Below are 22,373 nucleotides of genomic sequence, written 5' to 3'. Positions count from 1 at the left end.
CCTCACAGCAGGCCCTGAGCTCGGTGCCGGCCCTTCCCTGTCACGGCCAACTGGGGTATGTCCAGGCATTGGCCCTTGCGTCCCCCTCTTGGGCCAGCTGTGGGTCCTGCAGCCTCCCCCGGGACGCGGCTTTGGGCCTTGTCCTCACCCCATCTCTGCTGCACGCACAGTGGGTCTGATGTGACTCCTGGAGATCCCACTCCCAGGTGTGGAGGGTGGTGGGTGTGAGGACCACCGTGCGTGGTTGTTTGCTTTCCTCCACTGAGCTGAGACATCTGAGGGCAGAGCTGTCTGCGCCTGTCTGTCCTGTCTGCCCCGATGGTTCCCTGCTCTGCTGGCAGCACCAGTCTCTCCGTGTTCACGCCTCCGCCCGAGCCTCTGAGGCGGTGGGAGAGGCTGTGTGTGACCCCGCCCTGACCTGCTCCCGCAGCGGTGCTGTGTGCTCTGTGAGACGGGGGCCTGGCCGAGATGGGCCCTGTGAGCCTCTGATGCCCAGGGCGCCGTTAGTGTCCGTGGTGTTTGAGCGGCTCCACTGGCCGTGCCCGAGCGGATGGAGGCTTCGTGACGGACCCTCCTCAGAGGGGTGCCCGAGTCCCCTAGAGCCGCCGGGGCTCCAGTGTCCTTGGCCTCAGGGGACAGTCCCCTCAGCCTCCTGGGAGGGAGGGACACTCAGGCTGATGCGGCCCTGCTGGCTCTCGGCTGTGTCGGCCTCGACACCACTGGACTCATGAGTGCCGGTGCCCACGGCCCCTCCCGCATGCGGGTTCACACTCACACACGCTTGCTCTGACCCTTGTTCTCTGAATGGTCACAGTCTCAGTCACACTCACACCAGCTCACATGCTCATTCACAAGCTCGCACACTCAGTCATGCACACCGCTTTGCTCACTCTCTTGTATACACATGCCCGTTTGCACGCAGGGCGGGCAGGCAGGTGAGCTGCTTTGAGCTCCTCACAAATGCTTGTGGACTCAGCCTTGAGAAGGCAGGGCTGGGGACCCGCCTGGTCCTCCCCTGGGAGGGAAATGACTGTAAAGAGATCTATGGTTTCTCTCTATTGATTTTGGAAAAGCTTCCAGAAAGACACTTCCAGAAGGACACTCAAGGGAAGATGGGCTGGTGGTAGGACCTGTTTGCCCCTGGGGAGGGCGGTGGTGAGCTGGTGGCACTGCCTTAGAGCCTGGGGAGCTGAGGGGCCAGGGTGGCTTGGGGGCTGAGCACGGTGGTCAGGAAGCAGGGCCCAGGTGAGGCCGGAGGCAGGCAAGGCCCCTGTGTCAGCCGGCTCTGCTCCGCCTCGAAGGCCAGGGGACCCCAGGGGTGAGCCCTCCCTGGCGCCAGGGGAGTGGGGTGCCAGGTCCGGCGGGGGCAGGGGGGCTGATCAGAATGGCGGATGAGTGGTGCCCGCTCTTTCCAACCCCACTGCCCGTCCGGGGGCAGTGTGCGCAGAGCCGCGCTGGACGGCCCGAGCTGACCCTCTTGCCCTCCAGCCGTGGGGGTCGCTGCTCTGTGGGGCTCTTTCTCTCTCAGCTTCTCTTTTACCCCGAGGTCTCGGCTGGCCTCATTCTGATGGAGGCATCCCTGGCCTCGTGCCTGGACGCACACCGCAGCCCGTGCCCTGACCCGACGCGGCTCACACCGTTCCGGCGTCTCTTAGAACTCTCTCTGGTGTTCTCACTTCTGTTTTGTTTTGTTTTTTGCATGTGCAGTTTTGTAAAGCAAACTCGAGGTACTGTATCTCGCAGCTCATCTGTCTCCAGCGTAACCTCACCGTGAGTCTCTCTGCTACAATTTCCATCTATGGCTTCGTGATAACTACACGCCAACGCCTTCTCTCCGCCCCTAACTCTGCTTCCCACTTCAAGTCATTCGCTTCAGGGGCAGCTCCAGGCCCACATCCCGCAGCCTGGCCGGGGACGGCGGGCACACTTCCTGACGCCCCCACGTCCTGCTCGCGGGGTCAGGCTCTCTGGGCTCAGCCCCTCCTCCTCTCCCTCCTGGTCTCTGTCCTCCTGCCTGTCTGTCCCTGTGCTGTCACTCTGGTGTCTTGAGCAGATCTGCTTCTCCTGAGGTGACCCCCACTGGGTGCCACTGGGGCTGTCTGCTTGTGGCTCCCAGGAGGTAGAGGCTTGCTTAGGGGCTCAGGACATCCGTGGGGTCCTCCTGTTTCACCCTGCCTGGCTGGGGAGGGGGTGCCTCTGTGACCCTTAGGAGGTCTTGTTCTCGCGAGAGCAGAGCTTCTGCCTGCTCGTGAGGCTTCCGGAGGCCAGCCAAAGACTAAGGTAGAGCCATAGAAACCCCAGGGTGGCCCTGCTGGGGGTGACACCAGTCTGACTGTCCCAGGAGCTTCTTCGTGCAGGTGAGAAGTCCCTGGAGATGGCCAGGTGCCCTCTCCGTGTCCTGGTGGTGACGGGCGCTCCTGCCGTCCCTGAACCCCTGCCCCCCGTTACTTGGCCAGCACAGAGCTGGGCTCGGTGCTCTCACGAGCACGCGGACCTGCTGGCTGTTGGGCCCCCGACGTCCATGGGGTAAGAAGGCTGGATCCTGAACGACTGATTCCCAGGGTGGCATAAGATGCGGGCGTAGGTACCAACGGTATTGCACCCGGGCTGCTTCACATTGTCACAGCTGGGGGTGACTGAGGGATGGCCGGCTTTCTCAGCACGGAGACCTCACAGCAGGGCCACGCCACAGAGGCTCCTTCTGAGTCCTGTCGGCACGTCTGGGTCAGGGCGGCTGAGCCGAGCTCTGCCTGCGAGCCGGGCTGGACGCGGTGGGGGGGTGCCCTTCCCTGTGCCCCCTTCGGGAGTGCTTTTAGACGAGGCCTTCGCCTGGGTCGGAGTCGTCTGCCACTCTGCACTGTAGGTCAGAGCGCGGCCCGCCCCCCACATTCTTGAGCCGCTTGCGAGCTCGGTGGAGACACACAGAGTGAGAGGCCAGCGCTGGCCACGCTGCGCCACATGCCAGGCAGAGCGGGGACAGAGCAGCAAGCAGGTGGGGGCAGGCTGCCGCCCCCCAGCAAGGCACAGAGGCAGAGACACGTCCAGAGAGGCAGCCAGCAGCGCCGCTGCGTGCTGGGCAGGCGCAGACAGTCTCGGGTGGCGTGAGGCCCAGAGAGGCAGCCCAGCAGGAGCGGGGCTGGTGGAGCCGCCCTGGGAAGCTGTGAGGGGAGCCTGCCGGCCCCACGCAGCCTGTAGCCCAGCAGGCACCCCGCCTCTCCACGGACTTGAGCTGGTTCCTGGGCGAGACAGAGCCGCGTCTGAGGGTAAGGCTGAGGGCAGAGCTACCGGCTACCACGTGTCCCCCTCGTCTTTACTGCCTGCCTGTTTCTGTTCTGACGGGCGGGTCCCCAGGGCTCACGGCTGTGTCTGAGGAGGCCACCACCTGCCGCCCGATGGCTCCGCGTCCAGCCCCATCTCGGCCTGCTGGGCTGACGGGGAAGCCTGACCAGTGGCCGGCTGTCAGCCCTCACGGGTTCCTGCACCGCTGGGGAACGCCCCTGGTGGCTGTTGTCCACTTCACAGGGCTCGGCATAGTTCAGCGTTGGGCCCTTTGTTTTGGTGTCAGCTGGCGATGGGTAGGTCCCCAGTGGCTCTGGGTTGAAGCCAAGGAAAGAGAAGGTGGGTCTGTTGCCAGGTGACCTTGGGAACGGGGCAGCAGGTCGGGGCCTGGGGTGGCAGCCGAAGGTGTGGGTCAGCAGATGGTCAGAGAGGCTGACAGCTGTCCCCCACACGTTGCCCTCCCGGCCCCCCGTCTGGGCCCCCAGGGACAGGCATCAGGCTCTTCTGCTCTCATACTTTAAAGGTGCTTCCCTGGAAATGGCTCCCCACCCTGGGGGCAGGACTCAGCGTGGTGCTCAGTGGCTGGGGCTCAGCGGGGGGTGGAGACCTGCCCAGCCTGGGCCCCCAAGGCCCTCAGGTTGTGGCTCTAGGCTGTGCGGTCCGTGCAGCTGGAGTCTGGCGGAGGCCTCGCGTCTCCTTTAGACACTTTTTTCCTCTTGCCCTTGCATGCGTCCGATCCTGGCTCCGTCAGTGACTCGCTGTGGACCCTCTGTGAGTCACGTCCTCTGTGCTCAGTGTGACATGGGGACAAGAGCAGCACCGAATTCCTGAGGGGGTTGTGAGGGCTGGAGGAGGTGGCCGCTGATCCAGGTGTCACAGCCATCCTCATTCTCGTGCTGCCACTGCTGCCCCCACAGTGGTCCCAAAACCTGCAGAGGCTGCAGGACGAGACTGGCCTCTGAGGAGGTTTCCACTTGGCCGAGGTGGTGCCAGCTCGCCAACTTTGGGGTCTTGTTCAGCAAATATCCCAGAATGCAAAGGGCTTCCACGCACCCTGGGCTGTGGACCCCACCTGTGACCGTGTGGGTGAGCTTGGGGGGCAGTCAAGGCCTTTAGAAGCCTGTCTAATGAGGGCTGAGCCTGGACCACAGGCCACTCCTGGCGCTGGAGAGCTCTCAGCCCCCGTGGAGCCAGGAGAGAGGAGGGCACTGCTGACCACAGGACGTAGTGTCCAGCCGCAGACCTGCCTGCTGCGCTCCTGGGCATTCAGCAAATGGTCACTGAGCTGAGTGGCAGCTGCCCAGATGGGGCTGACCACCGCAGGGAGAGTCCCTGCCTGACTCCTGCGAGGGCCAGCCGCCCCCGGGGCCCCTCGCTTCCTGGGTAACTGTCCCCTCCGCTCCTGACGACCCGCCTCTTCTCAGGTTCCCTCTCAAGACACCCTGTCTTCCTCTGGCCAGTGGCTCCCCTCCTGGAGGTGGAGGTGGAGCAGCCCCTCCTTGGGCAGCCTGCTTCCTACCTCCTCAGTCCTGCTCCATTGGGACGTTGCCCCCCTCCTCGCCCCATTCTGGCCTTCCTGGCGGGCAGCCCACCTGCCCGGGAAGCCTGTCTGCCACCTCATGCTGGTGCCTGTCATTCCCACTGCTCTGCACCCCTGGCCCCCCGGCCTTGAGCCCCCACCCCCAGGTCAGGCTCTCACCATCTGCGGGCGCCCCCCCGGGGGGCAGGGATGAGGTCTGTTTCCCTGGGTATCGGCCGCCAACTCTGCCCCTCGACTCTGCTGGGGTTGCCAGGGCTCCTGCCGCCCCCCCGCCCCCCCACTGCGCCCTCTGCCATCTCTCCATCGCTGTGTGTCCATCCGTGGCTTCCCCTGCGAGGCAGAGAGGTGGGGGGCGGCTTGGGGGCGCGGCTCACGCGGGTCTCCCCACAGCAGGCATCAGAACTCGGCCAAGGCGCGCTCGGTGTGGGAGCAGCGGGCCAGCCAACTGCGGCTGCAGAACCTGCGGGCCAGCTGCGAGGCGCTGTACAGCGAGATGGACGCCGAGGAGCGGCTGCGCTTCGCCACCTCCCGCCACCTGCGGCCCGACATGAAGACGCACCTGGACCGGCCGCTCGTGGTGGAGCCGGGCCGGGACGGCGCGCGGGGGCCCGCGGGGGGCAAGGCCCGGCCCGAGGGCGCGGAGGCTGCCGAGGGCGCGGACCCGCCGCGCAGGCATCACCGGCACCGCGACAGAGACAGGGACAAGACCGCGGCCCCGGCCCCGGCGCCGGCGGGGGAGCAGGACCAGGCGGACGCCCCGAAGGCGGAGGGCGTGGAGCCGGGGGCCCGGGAGGAGCGGGCGCGGCCGCGCCGCAGCCGCAGCAAGGAGGCCGCGGGCCCCCGGGAGGCCCGGAGCGAGCGTGGCCGCGGCCCGGGACCCGACGGCGGCCGGCGCCACCACCGGCGCGGCTCCCCGGAGGAGGCGGCAGAGCGGGAGCCCCGGCGCCACCGCGCGCACCGGCACGTGCCCGAGCCGGGCAGGGAGGGCGCGGCGCCCGGGGCTAAGGGCGAGCGGCGAGCGCGGCACCGCGGCGGCCCCCGGGCCGGCCCCCGGGAGGCGGAGAGCGGAGAGGAGCCGGCGCGGAGGCACCGCGCGCGGCACAAGGCGCCGGCCACGCACGAGGAGGCGGAGAAGGAGGCCGCCGCGGAGAAGGAGGGCGAGGCGGAGGATCGGGGCAAGGACAAGGAGCTCCGCAACCACCAGCCCAGGCGAGTCAGCGCGGGGGGCGTGTGGGGAGTGGCGACTGGGCCGGACGTGCGAACCAGCCCGTGAGCGGCAGGCTGGGCGGGTTACGCAGGTCAGGGGTGCGGACCTGGCCGGGCGGCCCAGCCCGCTGTCTCAGCCCCTTTCTGGAGTGGTGACAGTCCTGCCTTGTTGGGGCGGCGTGTGAGATGTTTACACCTGCGTGGTGGGGAGCGTTGCTCTAAGGCGCCCGGGAGGAAGGGAGGCTTAGGGTGAAAGTGTTGGGACTGGTTTGGGACACAGAGACTTGGAAAAGGTGCCCCAGGGAGAAGAGAAAAACGTGTAACCCCGTGAAGGAAGGCGAGTCAGGAGAGCCTGAGGGAAGCCTGAGGAGGCCACAGGACTAAATGGTGGAATGGGAGGGGGCTGGGTTATGCGGCCATGACGGAAAGGACCCCCATCCCAGGCCAGCCCAGCCTGGTCCCTGGCTGGGACAGGATCTGACAGTGACTCTGTGAGAACCCAGGGGTAACAGGAGCTGTTACGCTGAGGCCAGCAGTCTCCATGCTTGCCAGCGACCACCCAGAACTCATGCAGCCAGAGGCCACAGCTCAGGATCAGCCCGACCTGGGCACTGTCTTTGTGTGCAGAGCTCTGTGCTGAGCCTTTGCCCTGGTGGGGCCCCAGGTGGGGTGGCTTAGGGTAACATCCTCTTCCAGGCTTCTTCATTCTGCAAACAGTTCTGTTATATACGCATAACGTGATATCTGCCATGCCTGGCCTTGTGCCAGGGACAAACAGGTGAGTCAGCCCTGTCCCTGCTTTTCAGACCTAAAAACAGGAATGTATAGGGTGATAAAAACCATGACAGAGGAGGTGATCAGGGATTTATTTGATCTGGATAGGGATTTAAGAAGCTGGGTTTTGCAGACTGAATAGGAGTTTGGCTCTTCATCAGAATCTGATGTGCATTCTTGGTTGCAGGGAGTCGCACTGTGACCTGGAGGCCAGTGGGGTCATGGGTGTGGGCCCTGTGCATGCCCTGCCCAGCACCTGTCTAGAGAAGGTGGAAGAACAGCCAGAGGATGCAGATAATCAGCGGAACGTTACTCGAATGGGCAGTCAACCCTCGGATCTGAGCACCACTGTGCATATCCCAGTGATGCTGACTGGCCTTCCTGGGGAGACCACGGTTGTTCCCAGTGAGTATCTCCCCATAACATCAGGGCAGGGCCCACCTTGTGCAGGCTCGGTTTGCTCTCCCCCCTTCCCTCCTGCTCCACGGCAGCCACCTGGGGACGGAGCTTGCCTCTGTGAATTGTTCCCCAACTGGAAAGTCTTTGCTGTCAGCATCTGTGCCTCGATATCCCTTTGCTTTCCAGTGCCCCGGAGGAGCACTATTGCTATTACATGTCACTTAAGTTCTAGTCTGCTTCCTTGCAACGATATTTGCAAGTTACCAGGTAAGTGCCAGGCATGGTGTTAGAGTGCAGGGGGCACGGCAGGAGGGGGTGGGACTGGGCTGCCCTTGTGGGGCTCAGAGCCTCGTCGGGAAGACAGACCACAGCATGGTCACGGCTCTTCATGGTTGCACAAACGCTGCTAAGGACTGTGGCCACAGACCTGACTGAGGTCGGGAGCTAGTGGGTGAGAGGAGGAGGGTCTCAGGGTGGTGGTCTTCCACCCACTTACTTATGGTCCTGGCTCTGCAGTTCCTCCCAGGCCTTTGCCTGAGCTTCCCTTTTTCTTCCCCTCCCCCCGCCTCATACCGTGTGTGAGGTCATGATGGAGCAACCACTCCACAACTGACTGTGTGCGGGCACTGAGGGCACAGTGTAAATAACATGCCAACCTGCAGGTGACAAAGACAGGCCCCTCACATTGTGCGCAGGTGCGCGGGCGTTTTGTGAACACCAAGGATAGAAGAAAACATTCCCAGGGGCAGAGGTGACTTGGAATTCCAGACGAAGAGTCAGCCTTAGGCAGACCCAGGTGCTGCCACACGCTTGCCTGTCTGCAGACGTGTCCACACACAGACACGTGCACGCGCCTGTTCCCTCTCACTCAGGTGCTCTCGCCGGGGGCCGATGTACAGTGCACAGCGCCAGGTGTAGCAGTGGGGGTGGCTGGCCCTGCCCGCTGAGCCTCCCCTTCCTCGTTGCTTCCTTGGAAGAAGGCTTTCCTGGTCCATTCTGTCGTTTCACCTCCCATGGCAGTAGTGTGTCTGTCTTCCCAGACTCCCGAAACCAGCCCCCGGGTCTGATTCTTTCTGGATTAGCTTGAGGGTCCCCACATGGTTTTTGTCCCCGGGAGTCGAGGTGTGGCCCCTCCTCCCCAACCCTGGCAACCACTGATCTTTTTACTCTCTCTGTAGTTTGCCTTTTCCAGAATGTCTTATAGTTGGAATCACCTAGTACGTAGCCTCTTTAGATTGTCTTCTTTCACTTACCCATGTGCATTTAAGGTTCCTTCGTGTCTTTTCATGGTTTGGTAGCTCATTTCTTTTTAGTGCTGAATAATATTCCATTGTCTGGATGGACCATGCTTTATTTATCCATCCACCTATTGAAGGACACCTTTGTTGCTTACAAATTTTGTCAATTATGAATAAAGCTATTATAAGCATTCGTGTTCAGGTTTTTGTGTAGACATACATTTCCAACTCATTTGGGTAAATACCTAAGAGCATGGTTTTTGGATTGTGTGGTAAAACTACATTTAGCTTTGTAAGAAACTGGTCTAACAAACTGGCTATATCATTTTTACATTCCCACCTGCAATAAATGAGAATTCCTGTTGCTTCACATCCTCTCCAGCATTTGGTATTGTCAGTGTTTTGGATTTTCGCCTTTCTAATAAGTGTGTATTGATTTCTCATTGTTTTAATTTGCAGTTCCTTAATGATATATGATCTTGAGCTTCTTTTAATATGCTGATTTGACCTCTGTATATCTTCTTTGGTGAGGTGCCTGTTCATATCTTTTGCCCACTTTTAAATTTTTTTATTTGAAAAAAATTTTAGAGACAAATTTTTAAAGAGCAGTTTAAGGTTCAAAACAAAATTGAGAGGAAGGTAGAGAGATTTCCATATACTCTGCCCGCACACATGCATAGCCTTCCCTATTATCAGCATCACTCATTAGAATGGTGCTTTTTTTTTTTTTTTTAAACCAAGGAAAAAACTACATTGACACATCATAATCACCCAAAGTTCACAGGGTACATTAGAGTTCACTCTTGATGTTGTACATTCTGTGGGTTTGGACAAATGTATAATGGCATATATCCATCATTGTAACATGACACACAATATTTTCATTGCCCTAAAAATTCTCTGTACTCTGCCTATTCATCCCTCCTCACCTCCCATCAACGTCTGGCAACCACTGATCTTTTCATTGTCTTTGTTCTTTTGCCTTTTCCAGAATGTCATATAGTTGGAATCATACAGTGTGTAGCCTCTTCAAATTGGCTTCTTTCACTCACCAATATGCATTTAAGGTTCCTCCATGTTTTTTCATGGCTTAATAGCTCATTTGTTTTTAGTGCTGAATAATATTCCACTGTCTGGATGTACCTTAGTTTATTTACACATTCAACTACTGGAAAACATCTTGGTTGCCTCCAAATTTTGGCAATTATGAATAAAGCTGCTATAAACATTTGTGTGCATGTTTTTGTGTGGACATAAGTTTTCAACTCCTTTGGCTAAATCCTAAAGAGAGTGATGGTTGGATCATATGGCAAGAATATGTTTAGTTTTGTAAGAAACCGCCAAATTGGCTGTACCATTTTATGTTCCCACCAGCAATAAATGAGAATTACTGTTGCTGCACATCTTTGCCAGCATTTGGTGTTGTCACTGTTCCAGATTTTGGCCATTCTAATAGGTGTGTCATGGTATCAAATTGTTTCAGTTTGCATTTCCCTGATGACATTCGCTGTGAAACATCTTCATATGCTTATTTACCCTCTGTTTATCTTCTTTGGTGAGATGTCTGTTAAGGTCTTTTGCCCATGTTTTAATCAGGTTGTTGTTTTTATTTTTGAGTTTTAAGAGTTCTTTGTATATTTTGGATAACAGTCTTTTATCAGATGTGTCTTTTGCAAACATTTTCTCCCAGTTTGTTGCTTGTGTTATCATTCTCTTGATGTCTTTCACAGAGCAAAAGTTGTTCATTATCTCCTAGGAGTGTTATAGTTTCGCATTTCACATTTAGGCCTATGAGCCGTTTTAGGTTAATTTTTGTGAAGGGTGTAAAGTCTCTCCAGATTAATTTTTTTGGCATGTGGATGTCCAGTTGTTCCAACACCATTTGTTGAAGAGACCATCTTTGTTCCACTATATTGCCTTTGCTCTCGTGTCAAAGATCAGTTGACTGTTATTTGTGGGGGTCTGTTTCTGGACTCTCTATTCTGTTCTGTTGATCTATTTGTTCATTCTTTCCCCAATACCACACTGTCTTGATTACCGTAGCTATATAGTCAGTCTTGAAGTTGGGTAGTGCCAATCCTGTAACTTCGGTCTTCTTTAATATTGAAGTTTTGGCTATTCTTAGTCTTTTACATCTCCATATAAACTTAGAATCATTTTGCTGATATCTGTAAAATAAATTGCTGGGATTTTGATTGAGACTGCATTGAATCTATAGATCAAGTTGGGAAGAACTGACAACTTGACAATGTTGAGTCCTCCCATCCATGAACATGGAACATCTCTCCATTTATTTAGTTCCTTTATTTCAGTCATCAGAGTTTGTAGTTTTCCTCATAGGGATCTTGTACATATTTTGTTAGATTTATGCTTAAGTATTTCATTTTGGTGGGGTGCTAATATAAATAGTGTTGTGTTTTAATTTTAAATTTCGCTTGTTCATTGTTGCTATATAGGAAAACAGTTGACTTTTGTGTGTTAACCCTGTATCCTGCAACCTTGCTAAAATCAGTTATTAGTTCCAGGAGTTTTTTTGTTGATTCTTTCAGATTTTCTATATAGGTGATCAAGTCATCTGCAAACAAATACAAGTTTTTAGTCTTACTCCCCAATCTGTATAGTTTTTTGTTGTTGTTGTTGTTGTTTTTTGCCTTATTGCATTAGCAAGGACTTCCAGTATGGTGTTGAAAAGGAGTGGTGAGAGGGGCATATTTTCCTTGTACGTGATCTTAGTAGGAAAGCTTTGAGTTTCTCACCATTAAGTATGATGTTAGCTGTAGGTTTTTTTGGTACATATTCTTTATAAAGTTGAGGAAATTCCCTCTATTCCAATTTACTGAGAGTTTTTATGGTGAATGGGTGTTGGATTTGTCAAATGCTTTTTCTGCACCTGTTGATATGATCATATGATTTTTCTTTTTTAGTTTGTTGATGTTATTATGGATTACATTAATTGATTTTTAAAAATAATTTTATTTATTTATTTATTTTTAATTTAATTGATTTATTTGTCTGTGTTGGGTCTTCATTGCTGCGCGCGGGCTTTCTCTAGTTGCAGTGAGCGGGGGGCTACTCTTTGTTGCGGTGCGCAGACTTCTTATTGTGGTGGCTTCTCTTGTTGCAGAGCACGGGCTCTAGGCGCACGGGCTTCAGTAGTTGTGGCATGTGGGCTCCGTAGTTGTGGCGCACAGGCTCTAGAGCACAGGCTCAGTAGTTGTGGTGCACGGACTTAGTTGCTCTGCGGCATGTGGGATCTTCCTGGACCAGGGATTGAACCCGTGTCCCCTGCATTGGCAGATGGATTCTTAACCACTGCACCACCAGGGAAGTCCTGCATTAATTGATTTTTGAATGTTGGACCAGCCTCACATGCCTGGGATTAATCCCACTTGGTTGTGGTATATAGTTCTTTTTATACTTTTTTTGGTTTGATTTGCTAATGTTTTGTTGAGAATTTTTATATCTGTATTCATGGGAGATATTGGTCTATAGTTTTCTTGTGACGGCTTGTTTGGTTTTAGTGTCAGGGTAATGCTGGCCTCCTAGAATTAGTTTGAAGTATTCCCTTTGCTTCTATCTTCTGAAAGAGATTGTAGAGAATGGGTATGATTTCTTTCTTAAATATATGGTAGCATTCACCAGTGAACCCATCTGGGCCTGGTGTTTTCTGACTTAGAAGGTAGTTGATTATTGATTCAATCTCTTTAATAGACATAAACCTATTTAGAAGAAATAGATATAAACCTATTTAGATTATCTGTTTCTTCTTGAATATTGGCAGATTGTGTCCTTCCAAGGAATTGGTCCATTTCAAGTAGTTTATCAAATTTGTGGGCATAGAGTTGTTCATAGTATTAATTTATTATCCTTTTAATGTCCATGGGATCAGTAGTGATGTCTCCTTTTTTATTTCTGATATTAGGAATCTGTGTTTCCCCTCATTTATCTTAGCTAGCCTGGCTAGAGGCTTATCAATTTTACTAATCTTTTCAAGGAACCAACTTTTGGTTTCATTGATCTTCTCTGTTGATTTGCTGTTTTCAGTTTCATTGATTTCTGCTTTAATTCTCATGATTTCTTTTCTTCTGCTTACTTTGGATTTAAGTTGCTCTTTTTTCTCTTTCTAAGGTGGAAGCTTAGATTATTGATTTTGGGTCTTTCTTCTTTTCTAATTTATGCATTCAACGCTATAAATTTCCTTCTAAGCGTTGCTTTTGCTGCATCCAACAAACTTTGATAAGTTGTGTTTTCATTTTCATTTAGTTAAAAATATTTTAGAATTTCTCTTGAAATTTCTTCTTTGACCCGTATGTTATCTAGAAGTGTGTTGTTTGAGCTTTACATATTTTGAGATTTATCTTTCTGTTATTGATTTCTAGTTTGTTTCATTGTGGTCTGAAAACAGACATTTTGCCCACTTTTAAATTGGGTTGTTGTTTTCTAATTGTTGAATTTTTAGAGTTCTTTGTATAATTTTGATAAAGACTTTTATCAGATATGTGATTTGCATATATTTTCTCCCAGTTGGTGGCTTGTCTTTTCATTTTCTTAATGTCTGGTGTTTTTGATTGTTACTGGTGGGAGGGTTAATTTGGTCCCTGGTATTACTTCTGCTAGGAGCAGAAATCTAGGCTATTGACTTTTATATGTTAATTTTGTATCCTACTACTTTTCTGTATCTTCAAATTGTTCATTAGTTTTAGCATTGATTCTCTTTGGTTTTTCTCAAGTATATTATGCAAAATTTTGCAAATACAGTTGTAACTATTCCTTTCCAAATATTAGGTCTTCCTTCCTTCCTTCCTTCCTTCCTTCCTTCCTTCCTTCCTTCCTTCCTTCCCTCCCTCCCTCCCTCCTTCCTTCCTTCCTTCCTCTCTCTCTCCTTCCTTCCTTCCTTCCCTCCTTCCTTCCTTCTTTCCTCCTTTCTTCCTTTCTTTCTTTCTTTTGCCTGATTTCACCAGCTAATATACTAACATTGGAGTTACTAGGTACCCTTACCTTGCTTCTGCCTACACTAAGTAAGATTCTGGTTTTGGGCTTGAGAGGTGTGTGTCTGTGTGTGTATAAGATCATGTTATAGTGTTCATTAATTTCTTTTTCAGTAAGTATTTTTTTATCTGGAATAGATGTTGAATTTTGTTGAAGGTCTTTTCGGCATCCATAGAGATCATATATTTTCCCCTTAAATATGGGGATTTATACTAATAAGTTTTCAGATCTTGAACTATCTTTGCAATCTTAGAATAAACCCCACTAGGTTATCATATTTATTTTTTAATGTGATGCTGGATTCTGTTTGATAATATTGATACTTTATGGAGGATTTTTGGATTGAGATGTATTTTAGGATATTGAGATGTGTTCTGTAGCTTTCCTATATCATGTTCAAATGTCATAAGGTTTAGGTATTAATGCTATATAGTTATCTCTTCCTTAACTTCATTAATCCATTTCTGAAAATCACATGTTGTAATGGGAGTCCCATTTCCCATTATTTTAGATGGAAAAAATTGTAATGCACTATAAAAATTATAATGTATTATAATTAGTTGTACTCAAAATCCCCAACCAATTTCTTAAAACAGAACTAAAGCACAGTTAATCACAGAAAACACTTAATACATTGTTTCCTGATCACCACAGTTAAAATAGCTGTTAACAAGCAATTGCTTTGGGCACCTCCTTCAGTGAAACTTGCACTTTTCAAAAACATCCACACATGATTCTGATAGCTAACCAACTGACTTTGGAATCTTGCCTGACAGTTTTCAGTGTTTTGAGTTTTGGGGATGTATACATTTTTCCTGCATAAACAACAGTCAAGAAAGCCTCAACAACGTTGTAATGAGAGATACATATATTCTCCTGAGGTGTGAGTATTGTAAAACTAAGAGGTGCTCTGTTGAGAAATTTTACCTGAGGAGATGTTCTGTAGGATGTACCTATTATTGATCCATAAAAAGAATTAGAACGTTTGCTTCTTTTCCTTTTCTGGGGTAGTGTAAGTAGCGTTAGGATTACTTGGTCTTTAAAGATTTGGTACAATTCCTTTGTGAAATCATCTGGGTTTGGTTTTTGTTGTTGTTGTTAGGATAATTCTTTGATAATTTATCTGTTTCTGTATGGATATTGGTCTGTTTAAACTTTCTTATCTCCTAAGATCAGTTTGGTAAACTGTAATGATCCATTTGATCTAGGTTTTCCAACTTATGTACCTAGACCTATGCAAAGAAGTGGCTTAAGTTTTTAAAACAATTTGCTCTGGCTCACTGTTTTTTTTCCCCCTTCTTATTTTTTATCCTGTATATTTTGTGTGTTCCCCCTTATGTTCTTGATTAAATTAGTTAGAAGTTTATACATTTTGTGGATTTTTATAAAAAGAACCAGCATCTTTGTTAGTTCTACTATGGTTTTCTTTAAAAATCATTTTTTTTCCAATTTTATTTTCATTATTTCCCTCCTTCTGCCTTGTTTTACTTTGTCATTCCTTTTCTAGCTTCTTTAGTTGGAGACTTAAGTTTATTTTAGTCTTTAGTTTTTATTATACGATTATTTAAGGCTCTGAATTTTCCTCTGGTTACTAATTTAATTGTAGCCTATAGATTCTGATATTTGGTGTTTTCATTTTCACCAGATTTTAAAGGAATTACGCAATTTTGGTTTGTATTTCCCCTCAGTGTTTGTAGATTCCTTGGGATTTAGTATATAGAGAATCAAGTACTCTGCAAATGAACAGTTTTATTTTTTACTTTCTGATATGTATGCCTTTTATTTCCCTTCTTCCCTTGTGGCGCTGTGACTTCCAGTACAGTGTCGGATAGCAGTGGTGAGAACTGACATTCTTCCCTTGTTCCCATCTTGTGGGAGGAGGAAGCACTCAGTCTTTCACCATGAAGTATGATGTTAGCTGTGGTTTTGGGGTTTTTTTTTTTTTTTTTTTTTTAAGATGTTCTTTATCAAGTTGAGGAAATTCCCCTCTGTCGCTTTTTTTTCTAAATTTTTATATTAAATGAGTGTTGAATTTTATCAAATTTTCTGCGTCAATTGATATGATCATGTGGTTTTTCTTCTGTAACATGGTAGTTTACACATTGATTGATTTTCAAATATTGACCTGCCTTGCATCCCTGGGATAAACTCTGCTGGTCATTGTGTATAATTATCTTTATATATTGCTGAATTCTGTTTGATAATATTTTGTTAGAGAGTTTTGCCTCTGGATTCATGAGGGATTTTGCGCTACAGTTTTCTTTTTCGTACTCTTTGTCTGGTTTTGGTATCAGAATAATACTAAATTCATAAAATGAATTGGATAGTGTTTCTTATTATGTTTTTTGGAGGAGACTGTGTAGAATTGGTGTTAATTCTTTAAATCTTGGATAGAATTTGCCAGTGAAACATTTCTTTTTTGGAATTTAAAAATTATCCTTAATAGGGCTATATTATGTGATCATACTGGGTGAGTTGCATTAGTTTGTGCTTTTGAAGGAATTGGCCCATTTCCCTTAAGTTGTCAAATTTATGTGTGTATAGTTGTTTGTAGTATTCCCTTATTATCTTTCGCTGTCTTCATGATCTGTAGTGACTGCCCCTGTCTCATTCTTGATATTGGTGCTTTGTGTCTTGTCTCTTTTTTGTCCGTCTTACTAGAAATTTGTTACTCTCATTGATCTTTTCAAAGAAACGCATTCTTGTTTCATTGATTTTCTCTATTTTTCTGTTTCCATTTGCATTTGATTTCTGCTCTTTATTATTTTCTTCTTTCTGTTTGCTTCAGGTTTATTTTGCTCTTTTTTAGTTTCCTGAGATGGGAGCTTAGATTAAGTCTTCTCCTCTTTTCTAATGTAAACATTTAGTGCTATAAATTTTCTTCTTAGTACTGCTTTAGCTGTGTTCCACAGATTTTGATATGTTATCTTTTCATTTTCTTTCAGTTCTGTTTTAAGAATTTCCCTTGAGACTTGCTCTTTGACTCATGGTTTATTTAGAAATGTGTTATTTAGTTTCCAAGTGTTTGGAGATTTTCCTGTTATCTTTCTGTTTGGTGTCTAGTTTGAATATTTTGTGGTCAGTGAACACACTCTGTATGATTTCAGTTCTTTTAAATTTGTTAAGGTTTGTTTATTAGCCCAGGAGATGGCATTTCTTGGTATGTGTTCTGGGTGTGCTTGAAAGGAATATGTATACTGCTGTTGCTGGGTGGAGTATTCTGTAAGTATAGGTTAGATCCTGTTGGATCCTGTGGAGTTCTGTGTGCATGCTGATTTTCTCTCTAGATCTATCAATTGTCGAGAAAGAGATGTTCCAGTATCCAACTATAAATGTGCTTCTTAAACCCCTATCCAGATCAAGTGTCTGTTTCTTTCAGTTTTGTCTGTTTTTGCTTTACATATTTTTCAGCTGTGTTGCTGAGTACATACACATTTAGAATTCTGTCTTCTTGAAAGATTGACCCTTTTATCATTGTGTAGTGTGTCCCTTATACCTGATAAGTTTCTTTGCTTTGATGTCTACTTTATCTGATATAAATATACCCACCCTTGTTTTTTTAAATTAATATTTGCCTATAAGATGTATATCTTTTTCATCTTTTTACTTTTAAACTACCTATATAGGTATATTTTAAGGTATATTTTATATGTAGACAGCATATCGTTGGGTCATGTTTTTCATCCACTCTGTCAGTTCTTTTTTTTTTTTTGCATATTTAGACAATTTATGTTTAATGTAATTATATATTATGGCTTACATCTACTGTTTTATTTTTCCTATTGTTTATTTTTTCTATTTTTTATTTTTTGGCTGCACCACACAGCATATGGGATCTTAGTTCCCCAGCCAGGGATCAGACCCACGCCCCCTGCATTGGAAGCGTGGAGTCTTAACCACTGGACTGCCAGGGAAGTCCCCCTATTCTTTCTGTTTTTTATTTTTCTGGTTTCTTTTTCCTGCATTCCTGTGGGTTACTTGTTTATATTTTAGAATTCCACTTTGATTTATCTATAGTATTTTTGAGTGTATCTCTTTGTATTGTTTTTTTAATGCCTCCTCTAAGTATTACATATATATAACTTGTCTCAGTCTACTAGGGTTGTCATTTACCAGTTGGAGTAAAGTATAGAAACTTTACCTCTCTTTTTCCTCTGCATGTATAAAATAATTAAATGTTTCCTCTACATATATTTAGAAGCACATCATTGTGTGTTATAATTTTTGCTTCAACTGTAAAACGTAATTCAGAAAACTCAAGAGGAGAAGGAAAGTGTGTTGTATTTTTACTCTTTCTATTGTTCTTTGTTTCTTCCTTCCTGATATTCTAATATTTCTTCTTTTATAACTTTCTGTTTGGAGGACCTTCCTTAGCCATTCTTTTAGGGTAGGTCTGAAGGTGACAAATTCTCTTAGTTTTCCTTCATCTGAGAATGTCTTGATTTTCCTTTCATTCCTGAAGGATATTTTCACTGGGTATAGAATTCTGGGTTGACAGTTCTTTTTTTTTCAGCACTTGAAAAAACGTGTGCCTCATCCTTCTGACCTCCATGGTTTCTGATGAGAAATCCACTGTCATTCGAATTGTTTTCTTCCTATAGGTAAGATGTTGTTTCTCTCTCGCTGCTTTCAAGATTTTTTCTTTGCCTTTGTATTTCAGAAGTTTGATTATGATGTATTTTGGCATGAGTTTCTTTAGGTTTATCCTGTTTGGGGTTCACTCAGCTTCTTGAATTTGTAGGTTTATGTCTTTCTGCCACTTTTGGAAAATTTTCATCCATTATGTCTTTGACTGCGTCTTCAGCTCTGCCCTCTTTCTCTTTTCTTTCCAGGACTCTGTTGACGTGAATGGTAGATCTTTTGTTATAGTCCAGAAGGTCCCTGAGGCTCTGTTTACTTTTTTCAGTCTATTTTCTCTCTGTTGTTCAGATCAAGTAATTTCTATTGTTCTGTCTTCCAGTTCACTAATTCTTTCCTCTGTGCCCTCCATTCTGCTGTTGAGCCCATCTATTAAGTTTTTAATTTCAGTTAGTGTATTTTTCAGTTCTAAAATTTATGTTTGGTTCTTTATATCTTCTTTTTCTTTGCTGAGATTTTTTTCTCATTTGTTTCAAATGTGTTTTTAATCATCTGTTGAAGCATTTTTATGATGGGTGCTTTAAAATCATTGTCAGATAATTCTAACATCTGTATTATCTTGGTGTCTTTTCTCATTCAAATTGAGTTTTTCCTGGTTCTTGGTATGACAAGTGATTTTTGATTGAAACCTAAACATTTTGATATTATGTTATGAGCCTCTGAGTCTTATTTAAGTCTTCTGTTTTCGCTGGTCTGCTGCGACAACACACCAACAGGGGGAGGGTTGGGGAGCTGCCTCATTATTGACAAATTGGGGTGAAATACAGGTTCCTCACTTGCCCTTCATTGACACCCAGTGGGAGTGGGTTCCTTGTGCCAGCTGGGCTGAGCTAGGAATTCTAGCTCCCCGCTGGGCCTCCACTGATACCGTCTTGTCTGGGAGAGAGGGGAAGCCTTGTTACTGTTCCCTACATGGCCTGCATTGACACAGTAAGGGTTGACCTCATTACCTCTGGGTGGTGGTAAAAGTCCCGACTTTCCAGTAAGATTCACTCTAGCAGATAAAGGGAAGGGGATGCCTCCTTACCTCTGGATAAGAATCGAAGTCCAGGCTACCCATGTAATCTTTTCTGATACTGCATGCGTTGGGAGTCTTATTATTACCACAGGGTGGGTATGAAAGTTCCTGCACTCACTTGGCTCTCTCTGATACCACCTCAGTAGGGGCTTTGGATACCTCATTACAGACTGGTGAGGGTGGAGGTCTAGGCTCCCCACTTGGCCTCTGCTCATATGAGTGGAAGCAGGGCTGTGGTTTTTTTCTGTGGTGTTAGTAGAGTGGTTATTGACTATACATTTCCCACCTGGTTAGGCTCTACCTTTCCTGGTCCTGTCACTAGGGAGAGCTGGACATTAAAAATCTTTCCTGTTGGCATTCTGGGTTGCTGGCTTCTCCAGCACCAAGGGTATATGAGGCATAAAAAAAAAAACCCAGAAAAAAAACCTGTTGTTGTGTTGTTCCTCAGTTTCCAAGATACCAGCAAATCTGCCTTCTTTTCTCCACCTTTCAGAATCTTCTTAGGTTGGCCTTACATATGATGTCGAGGGTTTTTAGTTGTGCTTAGAAGGATGAATGGAAGAAAGTACCTCTATTCCATCTTTTCAGAAGCTGAAGTCTTGAGTTAATTTTTATATATGGCATGAGGTAAGGGTTGAGGTTCTCATTATCCACTCCCCCACCACCATTGATGTCCATTTGTTCCATTACTGTTTGTTGAAAACGCTGTCTTTTTCCATGGAATACTTTGGTACTTTTGTCAAAAATCAATTGATAGGTGTTATTTCATTTCAGGAAAAATTTGTGGGATTACAGTTTTAAATTTTAGTTCTATTACATTGTTTTATTTTTGTTTTTCAGACATTCCAGTTATACAGATGTTAAATCTCCTTTGCCTATCTTCTGTATGGATTTCTCTCTTACCCTTCTGAAAACTCATTCTTCATTTCACCCCTAAATTCTTTTTCCCTTGCTATAATTTCAGTCATATCTATTTTCCCTTGGACTTATCTGTTGTCTCCTTGTGATTTCCAAGACAATTTTTTCTCTTTAACTTTATTTCTCAGATATTTTTGTCTTTTTTTTCAATTTCTCTCCTGTTTGGTCAGCTCTCATCTCATATCACCTAGTTGTCCATACATTTTTATTTTGAGCTTTTGAATCTGATTTGTGGTGTTTTTTCCTTATCAACAACTGTTTGTTTAATTGTATTTAATTCATGTTGGAAAGTTGTGTAACAGTTTTCCTCTGCTTTGCAGTTGTTTTTTTTGCTGAGTATTTTTACTACCTGAAAGGTTTTCATCCTTACTTTCTATGTTCTTATGTAGAAGCTTTGTATGGTTGTTGGGTTCATTTTTCTGATAATGAGGAAGTATGTTACAGTTTCCTGGACCAAAAATTACATGTGATTTTGTGAAGAGTAGGGGAGGGGTTTGGGCAGCTTACTTGATTTCTAGTTCAAGAACACCTTCTTATTTAGTACAGTGAAACCCAGTTTCTTTTTCAGTGGTGCCTAGTGGGGAGTGTTTGTCTAGTTCTAATTCTGTAATAAAATCCTATCTCTGGAGGACCCTGGACCTCAGACACTTGTTTCTTCTTTCCCTACATCACTGAGCCACTGAAGTCGCGTCTCTCACCGTCTTCTCCAGGTTGCCATCTCCAGTGCCTTGTACTTTCCAAGCCCCTCCTTCCAAGTCCCCAGAAGCAACACCCTGACCTGGCAGGTCTCAAACCTGGTCTCAGTATTTCCCTGCTTGATGGGGGGTGGCGAGGGGTGGGGGGCTTCTCTCCTGTGGGTGAATGAGTTGATGTTGTCTGTGTTCCAGCATTACTAGGACCCTCCTCACTCTCCCTTCTCCACACAATCCCTGTCTGATTCTGCAGGTCTGGGGTTTGTTTTCCCACTTACATGTAAATTCAAGTTTGTAGTTTTCTTATTTCCCATATGCTGTAGGCATGGACTGTGGATGATTTTATCACCTCTCCTTATCAACCACATGGGTTATGGAGCACGTAGGGAGAAATCTGAGTGTGGGTGACTGCTGTTGTCTGTGGGAGCCAGCCTCTTATCTTTTTAGTTTCCGCTGGATTTGTAGTTATGGCCACATTACATTTTTAATTTCCTTCCTTCCTTCTCTTCTTCTTTCCGTCCTTCCCTCCCTCCCTCCCTCCCTTCTTCCTTCCCTTGATAAACCCTTTTTTTCCCCCTAAAGTTCTGTCCATTTTAATAGGCTACTGAAGTCTCAACTTTGGCCTTCTTGAGCTTCTCTATCATATCTTTTTCTGTTTCATTAGTTCTTTTATTTTTTGGCTGCGTTGGGTCTTCAATGCTGCAGACGGGCTTTCTCTAGTTGCAGCAAGTGGGGGCTACTCTTTGTTGTGGTGTGTGGGCTTCCCATTGCGGTGGCTTCTCTTGTTGCGGAGCATGGGCTCTGGGTGCGCGGGCTTCAGTAGTTGCAGCACACTGGCTCAGTAGTTGCAGCACGTGGGTTCAGTAGTTTTGGCACGTGGGCTCTAGGGCGAGTGGGCTTCAGTAGTTGTGGCACGCAGGCACAGTAGTTGTGGCTCAGGGGCTCTAGAGTGCAGGCTCAGTAGTTGTGGTGCACGGGCTTAGTTGCTCTGTGGCATATGGGATCTTCCCAGACCAGGGATCAAACCCGTGTCCCCTGCGTTGGCAGGCAGATTCTTAACCACTGTGCCACCAGGGAAGTCCTTATGTTCTTATTTATTGTTTCTTTTCTTCTGCTTTCTTATTGTAATCTCTTTCCCCATTTATTAGTTGAATACTCAGCTCTGACACAAGCCTTTCTACTTTGCTAGGGTGTTTAAGGCTTTATTTAACGTTGACTCTAAGAATTATTTTAGTTTTATGTTACAAGTTATGAAATGTCATATTTTTTAGTTCTAAATCTTTTTCCAGGTTTCATTATGATTTATTATTTGATCCATTAGTTATTCATAAGTACAATTTTGAATTTCCAAATGGCAGAGGTTTCTTTATTGGTTTAAAAATTTTTTTCCTGTTGATTTCATTTTTTTTTTCTTGTATTTTATCACCCCTTGTATTTCAGATCATCCATTTGGCTTTTTTTTCCTTCTGCATGAAGAACATCTTTTCTAATTTATTTTAGTGAGGTTTGATGGTGGTAAATTCTCTCAATTTGCCTGAAAAATCTTTTTGCCATTGTTTGTGACAGTAGTTTCAATTTGTATGGAATTCTAGTTGGTTCGTTATTTCCTCTCTGTGTTTTGAGACTATTCCACTGTCTTCTGCCTCCTGCTGTTTCTGTAGAGAAGCTAATCATTAGTCCAA

At 46.8% G+C, this 22,373-nt stretch overlaps 1 protein-coding gene across 5 annotated transcripts in view; it reads left to right on the top strand.

Annotated features, from left to right (window-relative positions):
* CACNA1B (calcium voltage-gated channel subunit alpha1 B) overlaps window positions 1–22,373 on the top strand; it is a 187,173-nt gene that overhangs the window by 98,313 nt on the left and 66,487 nt on the right. For 3 of the 5 annotated variants that reach the window (XM_082469394.1, XM_082469397.1, XM_082469393.1), the window contains exons 19-20: window positions 5,210–6,032; window positions 6,991–7,204. In XM_082469394.1, coding sequence (XP_082325520.1) covers window positions 5,210–6,032; window positions 6,991–7,204 — 1,037 coding nt within the window. The remainder of the gene's footprint in view (window positions 1–5,209; window positions 6,033–6,990; window positions 7,205–22,373) is intronic. The other 2 variants (XM_082469396.1, XM_082469395.1) reach the window with 1 other exon arrangement.

This window comes from Balaenoptera physalus, assembly GCF_965194825.1.
Source record: "Balaenoptera physalus genome assembly, chromosome: 7".
Taxonomy (NCBI): Eukaryota; Metazoa; Chordata; class Mammalia; order Artiodactyla; family Balaenopteridae; genus Balaenoptera; species Balaenoptera physalus.
Note: the sequence above shows the minus strand (reverse complement) of the source record. Positions and strands in the feature narration are given on the sequence as shown.